This window comes from Delphinapterus leucas, chromosome 6 (genome assembly GCF_059928025.1).
Source record: "Delphinapterus leucas isolate spDelLeu-1000000601 "Yukka" chromosome 6, BTC_Dleu_Yukka2, whole genome shotgun sequence".
NCBI lineage: Eukaryota > Metazoa > Chordata > Mammalia > Artiodactyla > Monodontidae > Delphinapterus > Delphinapterus leucas.
In genome coordinates this window covers 58,324,852-58,344,389 of record NC_143134.1, presented here as the reverse complement: position 1 = coordinate 58,344,389, position 19,538 = coordinate 58,324,852, and the positions used below count along the sequence as shown (strand labels likewise).

The 19,538-nt window shown below is 43.0% G+C and overlaps 1 protein-coding gene across 1 annotated transcript in view; it reads left to right on the top strand.

Moving 5' to 3' along the window:
• SH3GL2 (SH3 domain containing GRB2 like 2, endophilin A1) overlaps nucleotides 1-10,790 on the top strand; it is a 68,295-nt gene extending 57,505 nt beyond the window's left edge. The window contains exons 5-9 of the mRNA XM_089912628.1: nucleotides 62-195; nucleotides 2,089-2,247; nucleotides 3,790-3,893; nucleotides 5,729-5,859; nucleotides 7,957-10,790. Of these exons, the coding sequence (XP_089768754.1) occupies nucleotides 62-195; nucleotides 2,089-2,247; nucleotides 3,790-3,893; nucleotides 5,729-5,859; nucleotides 7,957-8,156 (728 nt within the window). The 3' untranslated portion in view covers nucleotides 8,157-10,790. The remainder of the gene's footprint in view (nucleotides 1-61; nucleotides 196-2,088; nucleotides 2,248-3,789; nucleotides 3,894-5,728; nucleotides 5,860-7,956) is intronic.
• Nucleotides 10,791-19,538: the final 8,748 nt, after the last annotated feature.

Here is a 19,538-nt window from a genome sequence, read left to right as displayed (position 1 = left end):
GCGCATTTCACCTTCACCTTTGTTCTTGAACGAGTACAAGTGCTTCGTTATCCCCTTGCAGGCCCAGCGCTTGGTGAGGTGGGGGAGGCCATGCGGGAACTCTCGGAGGTGAAGGACTCTTTGGACATGGAAGTGAAGCAGAACTTCATTGACCCCCTTCAGAATCTTCATGACAAAGATCTGAGGGAAATTCAGGTATCTGTGGCTAGTTATTTGGGAAGTGGGCAGTTGGAATTGTACAGATGCAGGGGCCCTTCTCCTTTAGGAAACATTTTTTAAAGCTTTACCGTGCATGTTGTCAGCACGGAGCATGTGAATTGCAAAACAATCCAGCACGATAAATCGAGAGAAACCGGAAATGCAGTACTTTTAGCCCCAATATTATGATGACTGTGCCACTCCTGAGTATTACATGTGACTTCTCCACGTTCAATTTTCAAGTTTTTTCAAGCTTTTTTCTCCATGAGGGTAATATCCTTTCCCTGATAATATACAATTTTCTTTATTATTCTGTGGTTTTCTGGGGGCGATTTCACCTTCTAAAATGCTAACTGTACCAGCTGTTAGCTTAAATACATAATTATTCTATTACTCTGTAAACATGTGTTTTCATATTCTCATAATGTTTGTTAGGATTGAGGGAGAACCCAACTATCCTCTTTCTAAAACATGTAGAAGAGTTTAGCTATTCCAAATAATAAACTTCAACTGGCTTTACCTAGAACTAGCTGTGTAATGTTTGCTCATTCATTCTTTTAACAAATATTTGTTGCACTTGTCTGAAATTTGATTTCCTTGACTGTAAAATGAAGCGCCATAACGTGTAGTCTCCCTGATCTCCTTATTCCAGCTTAAATCTCCTTCAGCCCTACCACCGGCTCAAGGTCACACAGTTAGTATGTGGCAGACTCACTCCAAATCTAACATGTAACCCTGCCTCCAGGACTCTACCCTGCAGCTGACTGCAAGTTCAGATGTTCTAAAAGAATATTCCTTCCAAAGACACACACATTTAGTCTGGATCAGGGCATGGATTGGAGGCCGGGTGTACGGTGGGCGGGAAGGTCGAGGATATCCTTCCTCCTTCCTTCTCATTTCTTCACCACTCCCAACTCTGTTTCCGTTTCCTTCCCTTTTACTCCTTGCACACCCAGGATCAAGGAAACTCTAGCATTTTCTCCCACCCATTAGTAGTGAAACACTGCTGCTCATAGGACAAAAATACTTTGTAGCTTTCGGAAGGAAACTCCTTTCCTACTTGGTCAGTGGAGGCGTCGGACAAGGCTAGGCAGCCACACACCAGGAACGTGTGCATCTGGGGTGATGCAAAGAGGGATTGATGCGCAGTGTATGGTGTTAGGTCCTTTCCAAGTTAGGTCTAGATGATGACTACGTGTTATCATCTGTTAGACGGGAGACTTAAATTAATCCACGGTTCTCCTAAAGATACATCAGTCAACTAGGGTAAGTGCTGAGACAGAGATTCCCGGGCCTCAGCCCTGGATATTCTAATTCAGGCGATCAAGAATCCGTATTTTTAATAAGCATCTTAGGTGATTCTAACAGACTGGATTACCTCAGAGATAAATCCTTTCCAGCACTAATGTTCTATGATATGAAAAGGAAGAATACCATGCTATCTCACTCATTTCAAGGAAAGCATTTTTCCTCTGCCTTCCCATGAGATACCACTTCCCTTGAAGATGGGGACTTGTGAGCCCCATATACCTGTGCTTTCCAAATGTGTAGGGTGTGTACACACATCCCTGGCTTCTGTCGTGGGATGGAGAGGGATATATTCCACTTTAGCTTTGACCCAGCAGGGGTAGAAAATAAAGGGTATTGGTATTTCCCACAGTTTCTTTCTTGCTATTAATTATTTTTAAAGATGTTTCCCAACATAAATGTTTTAGCATTTGGAAGCGTTTGCCCCAGTGATGCAGGTTTCTTTATTTTTCTGGTGACATGATGTTTTAGAACTTAGCCTGTATTATTTTGGAAGCTAATAGGCATGATGGGGAAGTGAGCTGTAAATAGGCCTTTTCCGTACGTCCTTTCAAAGCATATTCCCGCCCTTGACTTTTTCAGCATCATTTAAAGAAGTTGGAGGGTCGACGCCTGGACTTTGATTACAAAAAGAAACGACAAGGCAAGATTCCAGATGAAGAGCTACGTCAGGCTCTGGAGAAATTTGATGAGTCTAAAGAAATTGCTGAGTCAAGCATGTTCAATCTCTTAGAGATGGATGTGAGTGACTCTCCTGTGGTTTTTAATTTAGCTTTGGCTTTGAGGCACGAGATTAATGTGTTAAAGGGTTATGTAATTAAAAATGTTAATGACTGTACTATGTGGCGAGAACTTCAGTAGATGGTTATTCTTTCAAATTATTTAAAATTATAAAGTAGACTGAGAAATGGTGAAGCTTTTTCTATATTCCTGTAGTTTGATTTAACTAGATTTTTGTCTGCTAATGATCTTAAAGTATTATAAATAGTGGGGAGATAAAGAATGTTTCTGATGATCTGTAGAAGTCCAGTAGCTTAAGCAAATACTCTGTTGAAATGTGAAATGTAAGGCAGACTGACTTCAGATTAAATAAGATTATCAGTCAAGTAAAATGTATTCAGAAGTGAGTGTCCAACATAGGTTAAGATAGTCTGTATTTTGAAGTAAAGTCGACATTTTCTTTCCAAAGATGATTTCAATTGAGATTGACGATTGTAGCATAGATACTACATTTGGGACATAGATGAGATAGTTTAAAAGTTGCCTTCACATTTCCAGAGTGCTGAATTACTGTTCACGGCTTTAGAACTTCCATTCCGACCGCTCATGTCATAAAACCTGTTAACCAGCTTTCCTGTCCTTGCTCATCCCCACCTCCGGCCCCATCAGTTGCTGACCAGCTTCTGCCAAGATATTTACAGAGCCTTTATGTACTTATCACACCCCCGACTGGTGACAGGGGAGGCAAGTTGAACATATCCAGACTTTCACACTATCCAGCGACAGTGTCAGAGTGTGTGTTTATGTAAAACAACGTGTCCACCTAACTACTGAAGAGGAACACCGTGGGGATGAGGGTGACCCGAATCACAGTGTTCCTTCCCTTCACCCAGAACCCTACCCCCCCCCAAAACCCATGGGGCAGCATTGCCTCTGTTAACTCAGAGGCCATTATTCAGCTGGTTCACAACACAAGACTCAACATGAAGAGTAACCAAAGATGCTTAGAATATTAGAGCTGGAATGAACCCAAGATGTCACTTGACTCAACCCTTTTACATTGCAGATGAGGGTCAGAGAGAACAAAAGGTTTTCCATCATACCACGCTGTCTCCCATAGTGCTTCATGTGAGAAATCAATACCCACATTTTTATTAACAGCACTAATACTGACTTGGCGTGAAGTTATGGAGAGCAAGGAATGTTCTAGTCAGTGCACCTTTTGTCCTATAGGAAATCAGTAAAATAAGCCGAACCCTAATCAGAAGGCTGTAGCGAAGCCTGAGACTGTTTGATGAGAGCTAGGTCGTCTTCAGGAGGATTCTGACAAAAGTTTCTTCTCTTAGCACTCGAGTTTCCAAACACAGGGACGCTTTCTTATCCTCAATCAGTTTGTAACTTGCAAAACTATCTGTCGGTCAGCCTGGCTCACCACACAGTCATGGGCATCACCGAGCACTGGTCCGTGTGTCCGGGGTAGCTGTGTCGTGTGGACTGGGCACTAGCAGCTGGTTAAGGACAGTAACCTGGTAACTAAGGTGTGATTCCCCTGTTGATCTGCAGATCGAACAGGTGAGCCAGCTGTCTGCGCTCATCCAAGCGCAGCTGGAGTACCATAAGCAGGCAGTCCAGATCCTGCAGCAAGTCACAGTCAGACTGGAAGAAAGGTATTTTACAGCTCCCTGCATTTTCCATTTCCATTTTCTTGCTATGAAATGGTGTATAAAGAAGTGGAAATATTAGAATACATTCGAAGAAAAACTTCCACCAAAATTCCTGCTGATCCTACAAAGACACCTTATGGACCATTTGTTTTGATTTTATATTGTCTTGGGCTTTGTTTTACCTTGTTCGGTTGAATCTAGTCTTGTGTTTATGAGAGCTAAATACTTAAGGAGTATTTTGGATGCCACAGATGGGACACCAGGACTCTACTAATGGTAATGGATGTGATTTGCTGAGCAGCTATTCTGTGTGGGTACTGAAAGTGTATCATCATCAATCATAGAAGAGCCCTGTAAACCAAGTATTGTTAGCCTCACCTAACAGACGAGCAGACTGGGGCTCAGGGTCACACAGTGGTGCAACAGGGGTTCACGTTTAAGCATAACCTGTTGGAAAGCCTGTGTCGTTCCATACCTTGTATTTCTCTGAATGGTGACGAGGTCCGTCAGAGGGAGCTGCTTTCTTATGTCTGTCCCACCTCCTCAGATGGGCCTCATAGCCAGGCTGGGTGGTTTAATTCTTGAATGAGTCTCCCTGGAGCTGCAGGACACAGCCTGCACAGCTGTACACGGTAGCCCTGTGCTATATCATATGTGTTATTTTAGTTAAACTAAATGCGTGTACCTCAAAGGATTGCCTCAGCAGCTTTTATTCTCAGCTCACGGCCAGAGTCGACTCTCATAGCTGATGATATGGCTGTAAGTGCACAAGGCAGCCTCCAGTTACGGTGCTGTATTACGGGAAACGACCTCACCCGTTTCCATCTGGCCAGCCTCTTCCTCTCCTCAGTATCTTCCTTGACTAGTGCTTGGATCGTTCATCTTTCCTCAGTGCACCCTTGTGGAATTATGTGTAACACTCTGAAGCCTCTAGAATGGTTTAAAACCATGCACTTCCACGTACTAAAGAAATATTATATGTCTTTGTGACATCTGTTGAGCACGAAGGCCACTTTTCTTTCTTGCCTCTGAAATATGTCCAAAGCCACTGTCATTCTACAGCCGCCATACCCTAAACTCCCCCCACCCTTGCAAATCTGCTGTTCACTTTGCTCCGTGAACACCTGAAGCTGTGGAAAATACTTCCGGGTGTGCAGAATACATTTACTGCCTGTACCTTTCCACCTCTCTCCTGTCTCCCTTGGATTCTCTACCCCTTCCTCTGTGCTGTTCCCAGAGCACACAGTATTTCCCCCTTTCCTCCCTCCATACCGTCTGAAGCTCTACAAGAAATAACTTTCTTCTGGAAACAGCTGTCCATCTAGAAATGACTCCTACCTATCTTTTACCTTTTCTCCTTAAACCTTCTCCAACTTCCCCATGGACAGGTAGACTCCTCACCACCCCCATCTCCACCCCTGGGTTCCTGTGGCATTTTGTCCTATCTCCGTAGCAGCACTTACTACAGTTGACAGTAATCGGTTGTTTATGTTCTGTCTCCCCTCCGGGCCATAAGCTGCTTGAGGGTAGGAACTGTGACTTATTCATCTTTGAGTTTCTGGCACCTAGCACCCTGCATACTTGCAAAGTGAGCTCTGAGTAAATGAGGGAGAAGGTGAGAGGAAGGATGAAGGCAGTGAGGGTATAACCACAGCGGGTGTGACCACAGCACTAAAGTGGAGACAGACACAGATAAGAAAACTAAGGGTCCTTTTCAGATTTCCCATACTCCACAATGGTAGGTTGGTGGGTGACCTAAGCATTTTCAGGATTGTATTGCTTTTCTTTTTCTTCTTAATTGGCTGCATACTCTACCCCCCTTTTTCTTTTTAATGCAGAATAAGACAAGCTTCATCTCAGCCTAGAAGGGAATATCAGCCTAAACCTCGAATGAGCCTGGAGTTTACAACTGGGGACAGCACTCAGCCCAATGGGGGCCTCTCCCACACGAGCACTCCCAAACCTGCAGGTAAGGAGCGGAGGCCTGCAGAACCCATTCCCCGGGCCTGGGCACACTGCCCTGACACTCTTCCAGAGATGCTAGGAGCAGTCCAATCTGTGTGTGCATAAGGAATCCACTATAATACATTTCTTACAGGATGGTTTTGTCAGGTAGAAACTCTTAAAGGAGTTCCTTCTTGTCTCATTGATTATCTCTTCCCCTCCTTTACTCTCTCTCCTCTATAAAACTTTCTTTGTTAGGTCCCTTTTTTTCTCTCACTGTCCATCATCAGCACATACTTAACTGTTCTAACAAACACATTTGATTTTGACCCTCCTTTGTGGTCTTACAATTACCTTAATATGTGAGTTTACTTGTAGGGATGTCATCTTTTCTTCCTGTTATTCTGCTTCCGTGATTCCTGCCTGCATGAGGAATCATGCTCCTGGGCAGTGCGTGCCCACATACACTCACTTATAACCCACAGACAGCAAGCAGCTCCAGGAACTTGCTGAGTTGGATTTCTTGAGTCACAGAAGCATGTGGGTGAATATATTTGTAGATGAATATATTCTGAGTCTGAGCATCTGCTAGACTTCCCTCCTTTCCCCACCCTCCAGCCAGTTCATCGTGCTGTGGTAAGAGGTTGATACAATGGAAGCTAAAACTTATTTTCCATCAGGAATGTTGATGTATACCCAGTAATGTATTCTTTTAGGTGGTACCACCGCTCTCCACCCCCTACACACAGATCAGATAAAAACCTGTGCTTGAAATATATTCAACCTTGGTAATCTTCTTGGTTGAAGAACAGGAACTATCTCATACTGGATATGGATTTTAAGGATATGCAGCTTTCTCCTGTTTTCCCTGCATTCCCAGTGCCTGATGTTCTACAGTAGGAAACATAGATGCTCTCAGGAGACCATGAAGGAACAAAGTGAGGTGTGTGACGACAGTTGGAGTTCTCTGCCCCTTGTGCTTAGCTCTGCTGCTCAGAGCCCTCAGTGTGCGGATAAACAGCAGTGGTTTTTAGAAGTTATCTGGCTACAAGGACTAGTCATATAAGTTATAGGTAACCTGCTTCCCCCTGCTCAAAAACCAATCCCATATTTCACTTTTCTTTTGGAGACTCATTAATTTGCTTTCTCTAAGTAAAAAAAAAAAAAAAAAAATTCATTGTTCCCCTCCAAAGCCATCTAGATGGCATGGAGCTGTATGCACTTGTCTGCGTCGATATACATATGTGTGTGCCTGCTGTGTTAATATATTTGCTCATGTAACATAGATCCCTTTTAAGCTATGATCCCATCCTTCAATATTTAACTCAAGGAAGAATATATTATTTTTCTATGCCGTAGCTCTGATGCACACCTCATGTTTATATATGCAATATATAACGCAAAGGTGTAAATTATATCATTTTTATATAATCTCATTTAATAGCCAGACTAGTACTGTGAAAAGTAAGTTCTACTGTTAGTTCCAATTTTAGACAAAGAACCTGAGAGCAAAGTGCCTTAGGCAAGGTCACAGAGAGTAAGAACTTGAACCCAGTGTTTTATATTGTCTTATTTTTACTACATTACAGCGGTTTCCAGAGGCTGGGTGGGGAGGGGTCTTTATTTTTAAAAAATGAGAACTGCATTGTTATTCTGAAGTTGTAAAGTTTTGTCCGTGTAATAAACTCTGTTATTTCACATGTGCAGAGATCTTAAAGTGCTAGCATGGAAAGAATTCTGGCCACGCTTCATTTTGAACCTAAATCTCGTTAATACTCCTTAAGTCATTGGGTCTCCCATCTCTGGGCATTGTTAGCAAGGCCAACCTTGATGAATTGTGTTGTACGTATCACAAGGATAGATGTGGCCAATTTTTCATACTGGAAATAGAAACAGCAATTCAGCAACTTCAAGAAACATGAGAAAGCTTCTGAAGACTGCTAGAGGGCAAGGTGCCGTGCAGCAGACACTGGGGACCAGTAGCAAGAGGAAGCTTCAGCGGGAAGAGGAGTGAGGGAGGAACCAAGGGGGACGGCAAGCTGGGCAGGTGCAGCAGGAGGTAGATACGTGCATTAAATTCCCCTTGTCTTTCTGTGTTCTTCTCTCCTGCTCTTACTCCCAGGTGCCCCAATGGATCAGCCCTGCTGCCGAGCTCTGTACGACTTTGAACCTGAAAATGAAGGGGAGTTGGGTTTTAAAGAGGGTGATATCATCACACTCACTAACCAGATTGATGAGAACTGGTATGAGGGGATGCTCCATGGCCAGTCAGGCTTCTTCCCCATCAATTATGTGGAGATTCTGGTTGCTCTGCCCCATTAGGATGTCATGCTGGCTGGCTCACCTCCTCCTGACCCAGATAGTTACGTTTAACCACTGCTTTGGTAATGCCGCTTACAACACATCCCAAGCGCAGGCTGCAGTGGTCCAAGTCGTCAAGCCCCGCTGAGTACGTTTCGTTGACTTGTGTGATCCCACGAGAGTCATGGTGATGGATAGTATCTTCTTAGCCTGGTGGGCATGGCATGTGCTTTTTAAATACCATCTGAGACCAGCCAGAATTCACAGAACTGCTGTTTACACAGTTCTCGGGAGGATGTGGCTTCTTAGAATATGACCATCAGCCACATCACAGATAAACCATCCTGCCGAAGATGTTATCTACCACCCGGGGCCATCTCGAGGTCTCAGGTTCTCCATTTAAATAGAGGAGAAAGTTCTCGTTTTCACATTGACCCCTCCCAAACACGTGAGTCACAGAATTGTCAAAGGAAGCCTCCCTCACCAGCAAATTGTCTTCTGGTCTGAACGAGCGAGTCCCTTGATGCTGTCAATATAAAAGTGTTGAGTGTGGGTTCAGAGCCTTCTCTGAGAACAGTCACCTTTGTTCCACAGCTTATGCCTATTTCTGAGTTACAGCCGGTTTTCTTCCCTCCCTGCTGTTAAAGCCAGAGGGGGATTCCCATTTTATTTCTAAGTAAGACAGTTAGCAGTCAGCATATTGAGGGAGGAGCTGAAGAGGAGATTCTCCATTATGAGGAAATGGGAAGAGATCTGGTTTCCAAGCTTAAATTTCTTGCTGTACAGAAACCATGTATACATACAGGGCATTTCTGAAGGTACCTGGACAGGGGAACAAATATCTTCACTTCAGTCTTATTTATGAATTACATGTTTCATGAATACATTTGGTATAGAGACACAAGAAGAAAAACACTAGAAACCATTTTCCCACTAGTTCATAGACCGAGAAACAGTAACCATCTTCCCACTCCACTTTCACCTTGTGTTCTTTGAACATCATTTGTGCATATTCTGCCCTCAATGAGGACCAAATAAAGATGATTTTTGTGCTTAGCAGTTTAAGATGTGTGGCTGCATATGCAAAGCTCTTTCCCAATTCAGTCATGACTTTTATTTCTGTGCCTTCTATCTCCTCTTCATTTTGTGTGTACAGTGCTGTGTGTAAACTTATGAGTGGTTTTCTTCATTTATTTGTTTCTTGCGGGTTTTTTCGTATCAGTCATTAAAGTCCTGTTAGGCATCCAGAGTTCTATTTATCTAGCTGTACAGATTCTTTCAGAGGTTTAATGTGCTGCTTTGGATGTGCCACCTGCGGTAGTGGATCATGTGGAGCGACAGGCAAATCTTACTGCTTAATGTATAAACTCTTAACCACGGGAAGCGTCGCTGTTTCCAATAAATATTGCTGAAGACAGAACCAAAGGCTCTGGTCCTTTATTTTGTGTCAGTTCTCTGGGTCCGACAGTGGGTGGACTAGTCTTCATTGCCTTCTGATACAACCAAAGCAGACCTGGTTCCAACCTCAGACCTACTTCTCTGTAAGCAGGGGAAGTTCCATTATCAAGAAGCGACTTAGCGTGGACACTGGTAACTTACTGGTAACCCAGGGAAGGAGGAGATTTGAAACAGAAGATAAGAAAGTGGAGAGAAGAAGAAGTTCTAGAAGTTAAATGAGATAGCATCATGGTGATATACTCAGAAGAGTGTAATATTCAGAGGAGCAAATAAAATGTATCATTTCAATCAGTCTTTTGTTTTCTTTCATGCTTAAAGAGAAAGGAATAGACGTGGAAATACAGACTGGCCAAAAGGTGGCCGCCTTTTCTCTTGGTGTATATATGGGGGGAGGGGTAGGTAGGTGGGGGGAGGGGAGCAGTGCATACAGAATATGTATTTCCTGAGCTCCTGGGAAAATAAACATGTTCTTTATGTACTGGGTGCCCTTTGTATTCCTCCATGCCGAGGCCAATAGTCCAAATGTTCTAATCTAAAACAAATTGTTTTAATCAAATATATTAGGTTCACATATATACTGTATGTGAACTGCTGTAACATGAAAATAATATTTTTGCTAGCTATGAGTTAGAGTGTTATAGATCAATTCTTCAAACCAATTTAAAGAAGAAATTACCAATGACATTATTGTGAATGGAGAAAATCCAGAAGAGTCACAGATAAACTATTAGACTCAATAAGTAAATTTAATAGGATTACTGGATATATAATCAATATCCAAAAAATTTTTATATACCAGTAACAGTCAATTAGAAAAAAGTAATTAAAATGTATATCATTTACAAAGGCATCAAAAATTCAAGTCTATAGACATAAATCTAATAAGAATTATATAAGATCTCTACATAGAAAATTATGAAACATATTTGAGAAAAAATAAAGAAGACCCTAATGAGTGAAGAGATATTTACATTTATGGGTTGGAAAACTCAGCATTGTGAATGTGTCATTTCTACCCAAATTGACCTATAGGTTTAGTGCAATTTCAACCAAAATCTCAGGGAGTTTTTTGTGTGTGTTTGAATATTGACAAGCACATTATGAAAGTTATGTGAAATGCAAACGGATATTTCTTCTTAAAGAAGAACAACTTAGTTGGAGGACTTTCTCTAGATATAAAACATAAAGCTATAGTAATTAAAGTGTGATGTTGATTCAGTGATAGGACAAAAGATGATCCGTACAGAAGAGCAAGTCCAGAAAGAGGCATATATGTATTCAACCATATTTGAACCAGTAAAGCTTTCTGTTGTCTTTAATGTTACACATTCAGGTGTGATATATATATATATAATATATATATTATAAATTGAGTAATTGCTGTAAACCAGAAACTAACACAACATTGTAAATCAACTATACTTCAGTTAAAAAAAACATGCCTCAGTAGTAAAAGTTGGTTTATAGTTATAAAGTTAAAAAAAAAAAACAACTGCTTTTGCAGACTGCCTTTCATCCCATGGGGGTGGTGATGGTGACACGAAGGACTTAATGCTAAAGAAAGCAACATCTTGAAGCTACCGTTTGGAACTCTGTGTGGTGGTTGGTGAAGACTTACTGGGCTACATGGAGAGGTGGCTACACCAGCAATTTCTAGGCCCCGCTGTTGGGGACCTAGGAGGTGTCAAGGAAAAGAACAAAACTCTTTTTGAAAGGACCCGATGAAGGCTAGCCGCTTAAAGGTCAGGGTGTTGAATGTCACTCACTTCTCGTGTGTCTAAGTGATGGTGGCCTCCCATCTGGGTCAGAGAAGCTGTGATTCTTGACAGGAGTGAGGCAGGCTGTCAGCTTTGGAGGTAAAGGAGTGGAGAGCAGCATCTCAATACCATTTTCTCAAAAAGGAACCCTGGACTTTTTTTGTACTACCTTATGTGATTATTCACCCATATGTACCAAGGCCAAGATTTTGGGAAGTCCCTTCAGATAAGAAATAACAAAGCTTCACAGTTAGAGGGGTGGAGAATAAAGTTTGAATATCAGGAAAATTCGAAGATGTTTGGAGACCTTCGTGTAATCTGGGTTCTTGATTTTTTTTCTGCATGACAAGTGTGGTCTCAGAAACAAGGGTTTCATATCTGTTTTTGGATGTCATCTGAAAAATGTTTGTAGCATTCACGAAATTAGGAATTTTCCTTTCTTTATATTCCAGGCTTGCAAAATGTAGATTTCTTCACCTGGCAGAGTCTATCCTGATTATAGGCTTTTAGGGGCCTTTAAGCAATAAAAATAGGTGTGCATTTACAGCTGTGTTTGAATTTCCTGTATCATTGTTTTCACACCAGGGAATCAAACACATTCAACGCTTTTATCAGATGATGCTTGTAATCGTTGCTTGTAATTGTATTACCGCGTATCGAGCACTGCATTAAGCTCAATATATGTGATTTTGATTGAAGACTAAGGTGTTAAACACTTGGCTCTTTGGGGTCAAACACTGGAAGAAAGAGAGCTTTGTAAAAGGGTTGATTGTTTACCCAGTGTAGTCTCAGGCTTACTGGTATTTAGATCTTAGAAAAGAAAAAAGAACCTACCAACATTATGAAATATCTTAGTAGCAAGACAAAAGGTGAGCTCCTTGACGGTGAAATAAAGAGACTATAAGGTCTTATAAAAGGCTGGTTTCATAGAATGTCAGACATAGGAGATGAAGAAAGTAAAGAGAGAAGTTTCAAAAGAAACATTTTTCACACTTTACCTCCCTGCTAATGTTTCGGCTTCCTCTAAATATTTCTGTGTGTGACTGGTAAAAGAAACATCACATTTCTTTATTTTTCTAAACCCAATTAAGTATGGCTTTCTTCCCGCTCCCACCAGAATTGGCAGGCAGTGCTCTCTCGGTTCTGTCTGTGGGGAAGGGCCTCTGGTCCTCAGCGTAGGTGATGCTACTGCTGCCAGGTTTTCTCGTCCAGGCCTTTGTGGTCTGCTAGAAAGTACAGCTCCAGCCCTGTCTGCCTGAGCTTGGTGCTGGGTCTTTGCTGAAAGTCCCAAGCTGGAGCATCAGCACCCAGCATCCCTAGGCACAGGGCCATCCACCCCTGAAAATTTACCCCTTCTTCATTTAAGTCCCGTACTCCATCCAGTAAAACAAAATACACCATTTACTGCTTTACCACCTATCCTAGATACAGTGATTGACTAGATTTGGGGAAAAGGCCAGAGGATCTGTATTTTAAAAAGCTCCACAGTGATTCTTACCTGCATCTCTTACCAAAACATCTGCCTCCATCAGGGCTCGTGAAGATGAAGAAATCAGGAAGGCACCTACAGAGCCTCCTAAACTTACCGAACGGTTAAGAGTCACGTGGGGGAACTTGCGCAAATTTCCAGGTTCTCTTTCCAGCTGCTCTTAATCAGAATGGCCCACTGAAGGGCCTGGAAAGGTATATTTACCATCAGAAAGGTTTAGGAAACAATCATCTACAGTACTTCTAAAACTGAAACATGCATGAGAATCCCCTGGAGCTTGTTAAAACAGATGCTTGGGCCCCAGCCCCCAGAGACTGATTCAGTAGGTCTGGGGTGGGGTGAGAATGTGCACTTCTAATAGATTCCAAAATGATGTGTTTCCTGATCCCTGGACCACACTTGGAGTAGTACTGCTCTATGAGGTACACTTCTTAGGAAAAGCCAGCTGTGTCACCACTCCTGTCAGGAGTTAACCTGAGCATTCTGCAGTACTTTTAACTATCTCTTTTCACGGGAATCTGCCTTGTAGCATGCACCTCTTCCTGCTTCTGATGGGAATGGAGTGTGTGACCCATTGATCTAAATAAAAGCCAAGGTAGATTCCCGGGTCCTGATGCCTGAGATTCTGATTCCGTTTCCTAGAGTGGGACCCAGTATCTGCAGGTGTGTCAGGCATCCTGTCCCACCTCATAGCTTACGCAGGCAGTCTTCAGGCCACATGGAGAAACCCTGGTTCAGACTTGGGACTCCTTAGGTTTGTGAGTACCGTGGAAGAGGATCCCTTAACAGACATGGGTTGGCAACTAAGAAGGGGAAAGGAGGGAGGAACCAGCTTCCTCTCACATGTAGTGCCAGTTCTTCCCATAAAAAAGAGAGAGAAGTATTGCGTAATGCACAGGTTAACCCCTGACAGGAGTAGTGACACAGCCTTTTTCTTGCCTTGATTTTTCTTTTTGTCAATAGGAACATCAAAGCATCTAAATGTATTATGTAGGAAATACAGATGGGAGGAGAAGGGCGGAGAACGGGAAGGAAGAAAGTGGTTCATGAGTCTGAGGAAACCAGACTGACTGCCTTAACAGACCCAATCACCGAAATGTTGATGCCATCTGATTATTATATATTGTCTTTTATGTTCTTTTTCCCCCTTTTTGTTTTCTCTTTTTATTTTTATTTTTTTTTGTGGTACGCGGGCCTCTCACTGTTGTGGCCTCTCCCGTTGCAGAGCACAGGCTCCGGACGCGCAGGCTCAGCGGCCATGGCTCACGGGCCTAGCCGCTCCGTGGCATGTGGGATTTGTTTTCTCTTTTTTCCCTCGGTTTCATGGGACCTAGATTGCCCTCTGCTGGCCAAAACAAAAACATTTTTTTAATCGGATAAAAAGCTGACAAAATTTCCTGATTGTTTTATAATCATCGTGTGTAAACAAACCTTAAGATCTGGCTCTTTCCAGGGGCGTGATGCTTAAGCTACTGCTCTTTTAATCAGTTAGTCATTTTTAGCATATCTGGGTATCAAACTGATACCTAGTGAAATCATGTGTGATGTTCAGAAAGAGACCTGAGTTCCTGCTCTTGTCGTACAAAGTACGGCATAATAATCCAGTTAAGACACATGTGATTAGCAATTTACAATGACTGCATGTGTGCAGTATGGGAATTAAACTGTGGTCTGCCCCCAGCTTTCTGAAGCTAAGCTGAAAAGAAGTTGTAGGTCATAGTATCTCACCTTGAACAACAGCCGTCAAGAAATGCCATCTCCAGAAACAATAACAAAAGTTACAAAGTCTAAACAATGTACTTGGAGTAATTTTTAAAGCCGATTTACTGAGGTATAATTTGCATACCGTAAAATTTACCTATTTGAGATATACAGTTTAATTATTTTTAGTAAATTTATAGAATTGTGTACCACCATGGAAATCTGGTTTTAGAACATTTCCATCACCCCAAAGGGATTGTGCCCATTTGCAGTCAATTCTGCTTCTACCCCCGCCTCTAGGCAACCTCTAATCTGTGAGTAGGGTTGTTTTAAGGCATAAAAATTGACACGTCTTAGTTAAGTGGAAAAGATAATGATTTAATTGATAAATGGTACTGGCATAGTCGGCTATCCATCTGAAAGAATATCCCGTCTCACTTGCTCACCGCCATGAATCTTGTCACCTCTTCCTTAACACTCTGCAGAGCAGCTCTGGCCTCTCACCTCACTTACTGTGGACTATCATCCTATCTAAGCTGGTAGGAGCTGTCGCAGTGACCTGTTAGGATGGCTCGAGGTGTTGAATGCAGGGTCACAAGAGAGTCCTCCCAAGCCAGTAAACGCTCCACCTGCCAGCCTTACATTCTGCACACCCATCCCCACTTCAGCACGCTCACTAGAGATCCACTGCCACATGTCTTCCCCTAGTTCCTGCCAGTTCACACCAGCCGCCTCTTCTTTCTCTGTGGAGACTCTTTCTCCCAGACCAGGAACTGGATTTCTGGGTTCTGAGTGTGCTGAGCTCTGATGCTGTTTATTAGCCTGGAAGCAGTGAGAAGCAGCAGGCTCTGCAGGTGGAGTCTTTGTAGGGGCTCCAAGGAGGGGAGGCTGCTCTCCTCTGACAAAGTGGAGGGCGGATGGGCCTCCCTCAGATGGGATGATTTAGAGGGCTCGGGAGTTTAGGGTTGTGAGCCTTGTCTACCTGGACGGCTCCATCCTAGTCCTCTGGGTCCCACTCCCCTGACTTTGACAGAAGGGAACTGTCAAGGCTGTATAATCAGTTTTCTTTGTAGCTTTGCCTCCTTGGCGGATTTTGAGTTGATTTCCAGTGAAGTCCGCCCTACAGTTGCAGGAGATAAGGGTTTCCTAAGCGCCTCCCTGGAGGCCCTCTGTATTTTACAGTTTATGGCTGGTTGACCTGTAGCTATCTTTTTTTTTTTTTTCCCCAAGATATTCAAACAGTTACCAAAGCAACGAACACCATAGCCACAGCCGTCATAATTACCATTTCACTGTGCTGTTCAAGTGTTCTTCACCTTCCACCAGTGCCTAATCCTATTACCCCAAGGTAAGAGTTCATTGTGATGCTTTGTCCCTCAAATGGCCACCGTAAATGGGGCCCTTGCCGTCTGAGCAGTGGGTAGGCAATCGGCTGCCGAATCCTCCTCCGAGAGTTTGCTTTCCAGGCCATTTCTGGTACTAACTTTCTTAGCCTGGTACCCCAATATCCAGAGACTGAAACGAAGGCTTGCATGCGGGTGGGTTTGGAGGGAACTGTAATTCCAGGAAGCAGGAAATCAGGATGGGGAATCCACAAAAGACAAAGATACATTTTTGAGCTATTTTACTGCTTTGCAATTAGTGTTTGATCCCACTGGATTCTACCAAGGAGAAATATTCTCTTGGGGAATGAAAGGGCTAAGCACTGATCTATTGGCCCCTGTGCCCTAACTTTTGGGTTTCTCATGGCCAAGTATAGGAGTGGGTTCCCAAGGGGTGAGAGGTAAGCAGCCTTAAACTGAAGCAAGGCTCTTATCTATCTCCCTGCATCTGTGCAAAGCTAGTCAAAGCTTGCATGGAAGTAGATGCTGCAGCTTTTTGGCTGCAGTAAGAAGTAGGGGAAGAGGATTTTGAAGTGCACACCATACCTACCCCGCACCTCATGCAGCTTCTACTCAATCCATTTTTGCCCTTCTCTCCTCAGATCTTGCAGCTCTTGTTATAATCAAGGGATTATCTACCACGTTGGGATAAGCCCCTAACCTGGAGGAAGTATATTCTTGCTGGCATCTTTTGAGCCCCTGAACCAGCTTATTAAGCATATCCCCCGGCACAGCTTCTTCCTAAATGTCTCCTCACCCGATTTCTTTATTTTGGATGACCCTTGGATGTTTTCTGAGACTGAGGATTATATACCCCTCCTAATTTTGCTCAAAATGTCATTATCCATACTGCTATTGTTTCCATTAATCTTGTTTTGTGTGACATGATGGAGGAGAACTGGAAATTTCTGTCTCGTGCTGCCATGTTTATACTGGAATTCCTACTCTGATTCTTTTAATCACACAGAGATGGAAATGTCAGGTCCCTGAGTGAGAGGCAAGGTAGAAGGTTTCACGCTCTCCTGTGTTACCATCCATGCAGGGCCAAACACTACTTAGATACTAACCTTGTTGATTTTAGCCCCTGCTGAAGGCAAGATGTTTCAATTGTCTTCACAATCCTGGCTCCAGAGCTGGTGTGAGTCCCTTGGTGATGATCGGTGGGGCTTTGTCTGCACGCCCAGCCAAGCCTCCGTGGTAGCCACCAGGTGAGTGTTCCCTAGGAGTGGGGGGAGTACATGTTCTGACATATTTTATTATTTTTCCTCAGGGTAGAAAATATAGGCCCGTGGTGATGTCTAATTGCAACTCTCTTACCTCATTTGTGGCAGATATCTCCCTGTGCTTTTATAGAAACATAAAAATCAAGCAAGCATGATTTCTAACCAAAGGGAGACTTTTAAACATTTTTTTCTTTCATTGCTGTGTATGAGTGGCCTGTTTCCTAAGAAAGGTCTCAAATGTTTCAAGTATCTTGTTCAAAAATCCACAGGCAATAGTCTGTCAATCCCTTCTGCTTCACAGGAGGGATTTTTCCAAGGGTTTCCCATAGCTCCTGACATATATTATCTCATTTAATCCACACAACAAACCCAAGAGAAAGGTGTTGTCAGCCAGTTCTATATATGAAGGAACTGAGACTCAGAATTCTAACTCAAGTTTTTCTGACTCCAAAGCCCATACTCTCCTGGTACCATAGGACACAGCATTTCACATAACTTGTATTTTGTGGATGAGGAACACAAGTCCCTAAATTCAAAACACACGACCCCCTCCATTTACTAGTTTTGTTACGTTGGGTAAACTACTTAAACTCTCTGTGCCTCATTTCTTTGTTTATAAAATGGGGATAAAATAATACCTACTTCATTGTTGTGGTAGGTTGTTGAGGATTAAATGAGTTAACATGAGAAGTGTTTAAAATAGAGTGACACAGGGAACTCCCTGGCGGTCCAGTGGTTAGGACTCTGCGCTTTCACTGCTGAGGGCATGGGTTCGATCCCTGGTTGGGGAACTAAGATCCCACAAGCTGCATGGTGCAGCCAAATTAAAAAGTAAAATAAAATAACGACACAGAGTGGGCACGCCACGTGGTTTAATAAAACCAAACCAAGGTTCTGGGACTAAAATCAATTCTTCTGACTCCTGCTCCAAAGTCTTCCTCTGTGAAGCATCTCTGAAATGGTAACTAAAGTCAATGGGAAAATGCGTTATACTTTCCAAATGCTTTATGCACCTTTTTTCAGCAAACATTTACAACATTAAACAGTGACAATTTATGTCTTTGGTTATTTGGACACTGCAGTCAGTGTAGAATAATTCAAATCCATTCACTAGAAGACCATTTATTGTTCATGTCAGGGAGAGAGCAGGAGATCGTAAGATTGGAGCTAATGGATCTTTAAAGAATGGAGGTAGCAAACTGGGGAGACCAGGTAAATGGAGGCTGAATAGGCCAGACAAGCCATATTTGTCCTACACATTGTAGTGGTGAAAGTCTTCACTGCAAGTGACAGTAACCTAAGGTGCACCAAAACAAAAACAAAGAAAGGAAGGAATTGGTACATGTGATTGGTAAGTTCAAGGATAGCACTCACTTCAGGCAAGACTAGATCTAGGGACTTGAGCAATGTCATTGGAACTTACCCCATCTTTCTTCCCCCCTCATCTCTTCTTGTTTCTTGTTTCCTAATAATTTATTGGCTTCATTCTGTACTGCCAGAGACAACTCTTTGTACATCATGGGGAAAATGATTACTGACACATCCATGTCTTCCTCCTTACAGGAAGGAGAGCACTTTCTCTTCAATATCCAAATAGAAAAATCTCATGGAAGAACATCAATTGGCCCTGCTTGGATCTGTGTCCATCCTTAGACCAGTCACTATGGTCCGGTCACTATTGTTAGTTGGATAGGGTCCCATGAGAGTCCCAGCCTTGGTCGTTGCCCTCCCTCATGGAGTAGGAGAGTCAAGGCTTTGGGCTAGAGAAGAAATAGCTCTCCAATTAAAAGGGGAATACTAGACAAACAAAAATCAATCAATGTTTCTTGCCCTCTGTATACAGTCTCAGGTTTTCTCAACTGTTTTCTTCTCCTTTCCCCTCAAGTCTATTTCCAAACTGGTTTCTGGCTATTGGTTTAATTTACCTTCCATAATCTCACCCTTAGACTTAATGTTTACATGTGAACCCCAGACTCCTGACTCCTGTCTGCACCTCAAGGTTTATGGCTCAGATGTGTTCTTCCACTCTTCTTTAGACAACAACCTTAAGTAAGATTTCCTTCCTTGGCAAATCCTATGGAGCCCAGATTCTAGCACCAGTTTCATCTTCCCAATTCCGTTGAGCTTCCCAGAATTAGAGATTTTGTGTGACATGAGGGTATGTTTAGAGTACGTTAGGACTTCCCTGGTGGCACAGTGGTTAAGAATCCGCCTGCCAATGCAGGGGACACAGGTTCAATCCCTGGTCCAGGACGATCCCACATGCCGTGGAGCAGCTAAGCCCGTGCACCACAACTACAGAGCCTGTGCTCTACAGCCCGCGAGCCACAACTACTGAGCCCGCATGCCACACCTACTGAAGCCCACGTGCCTAGAGCCCATGCTCCTCAATG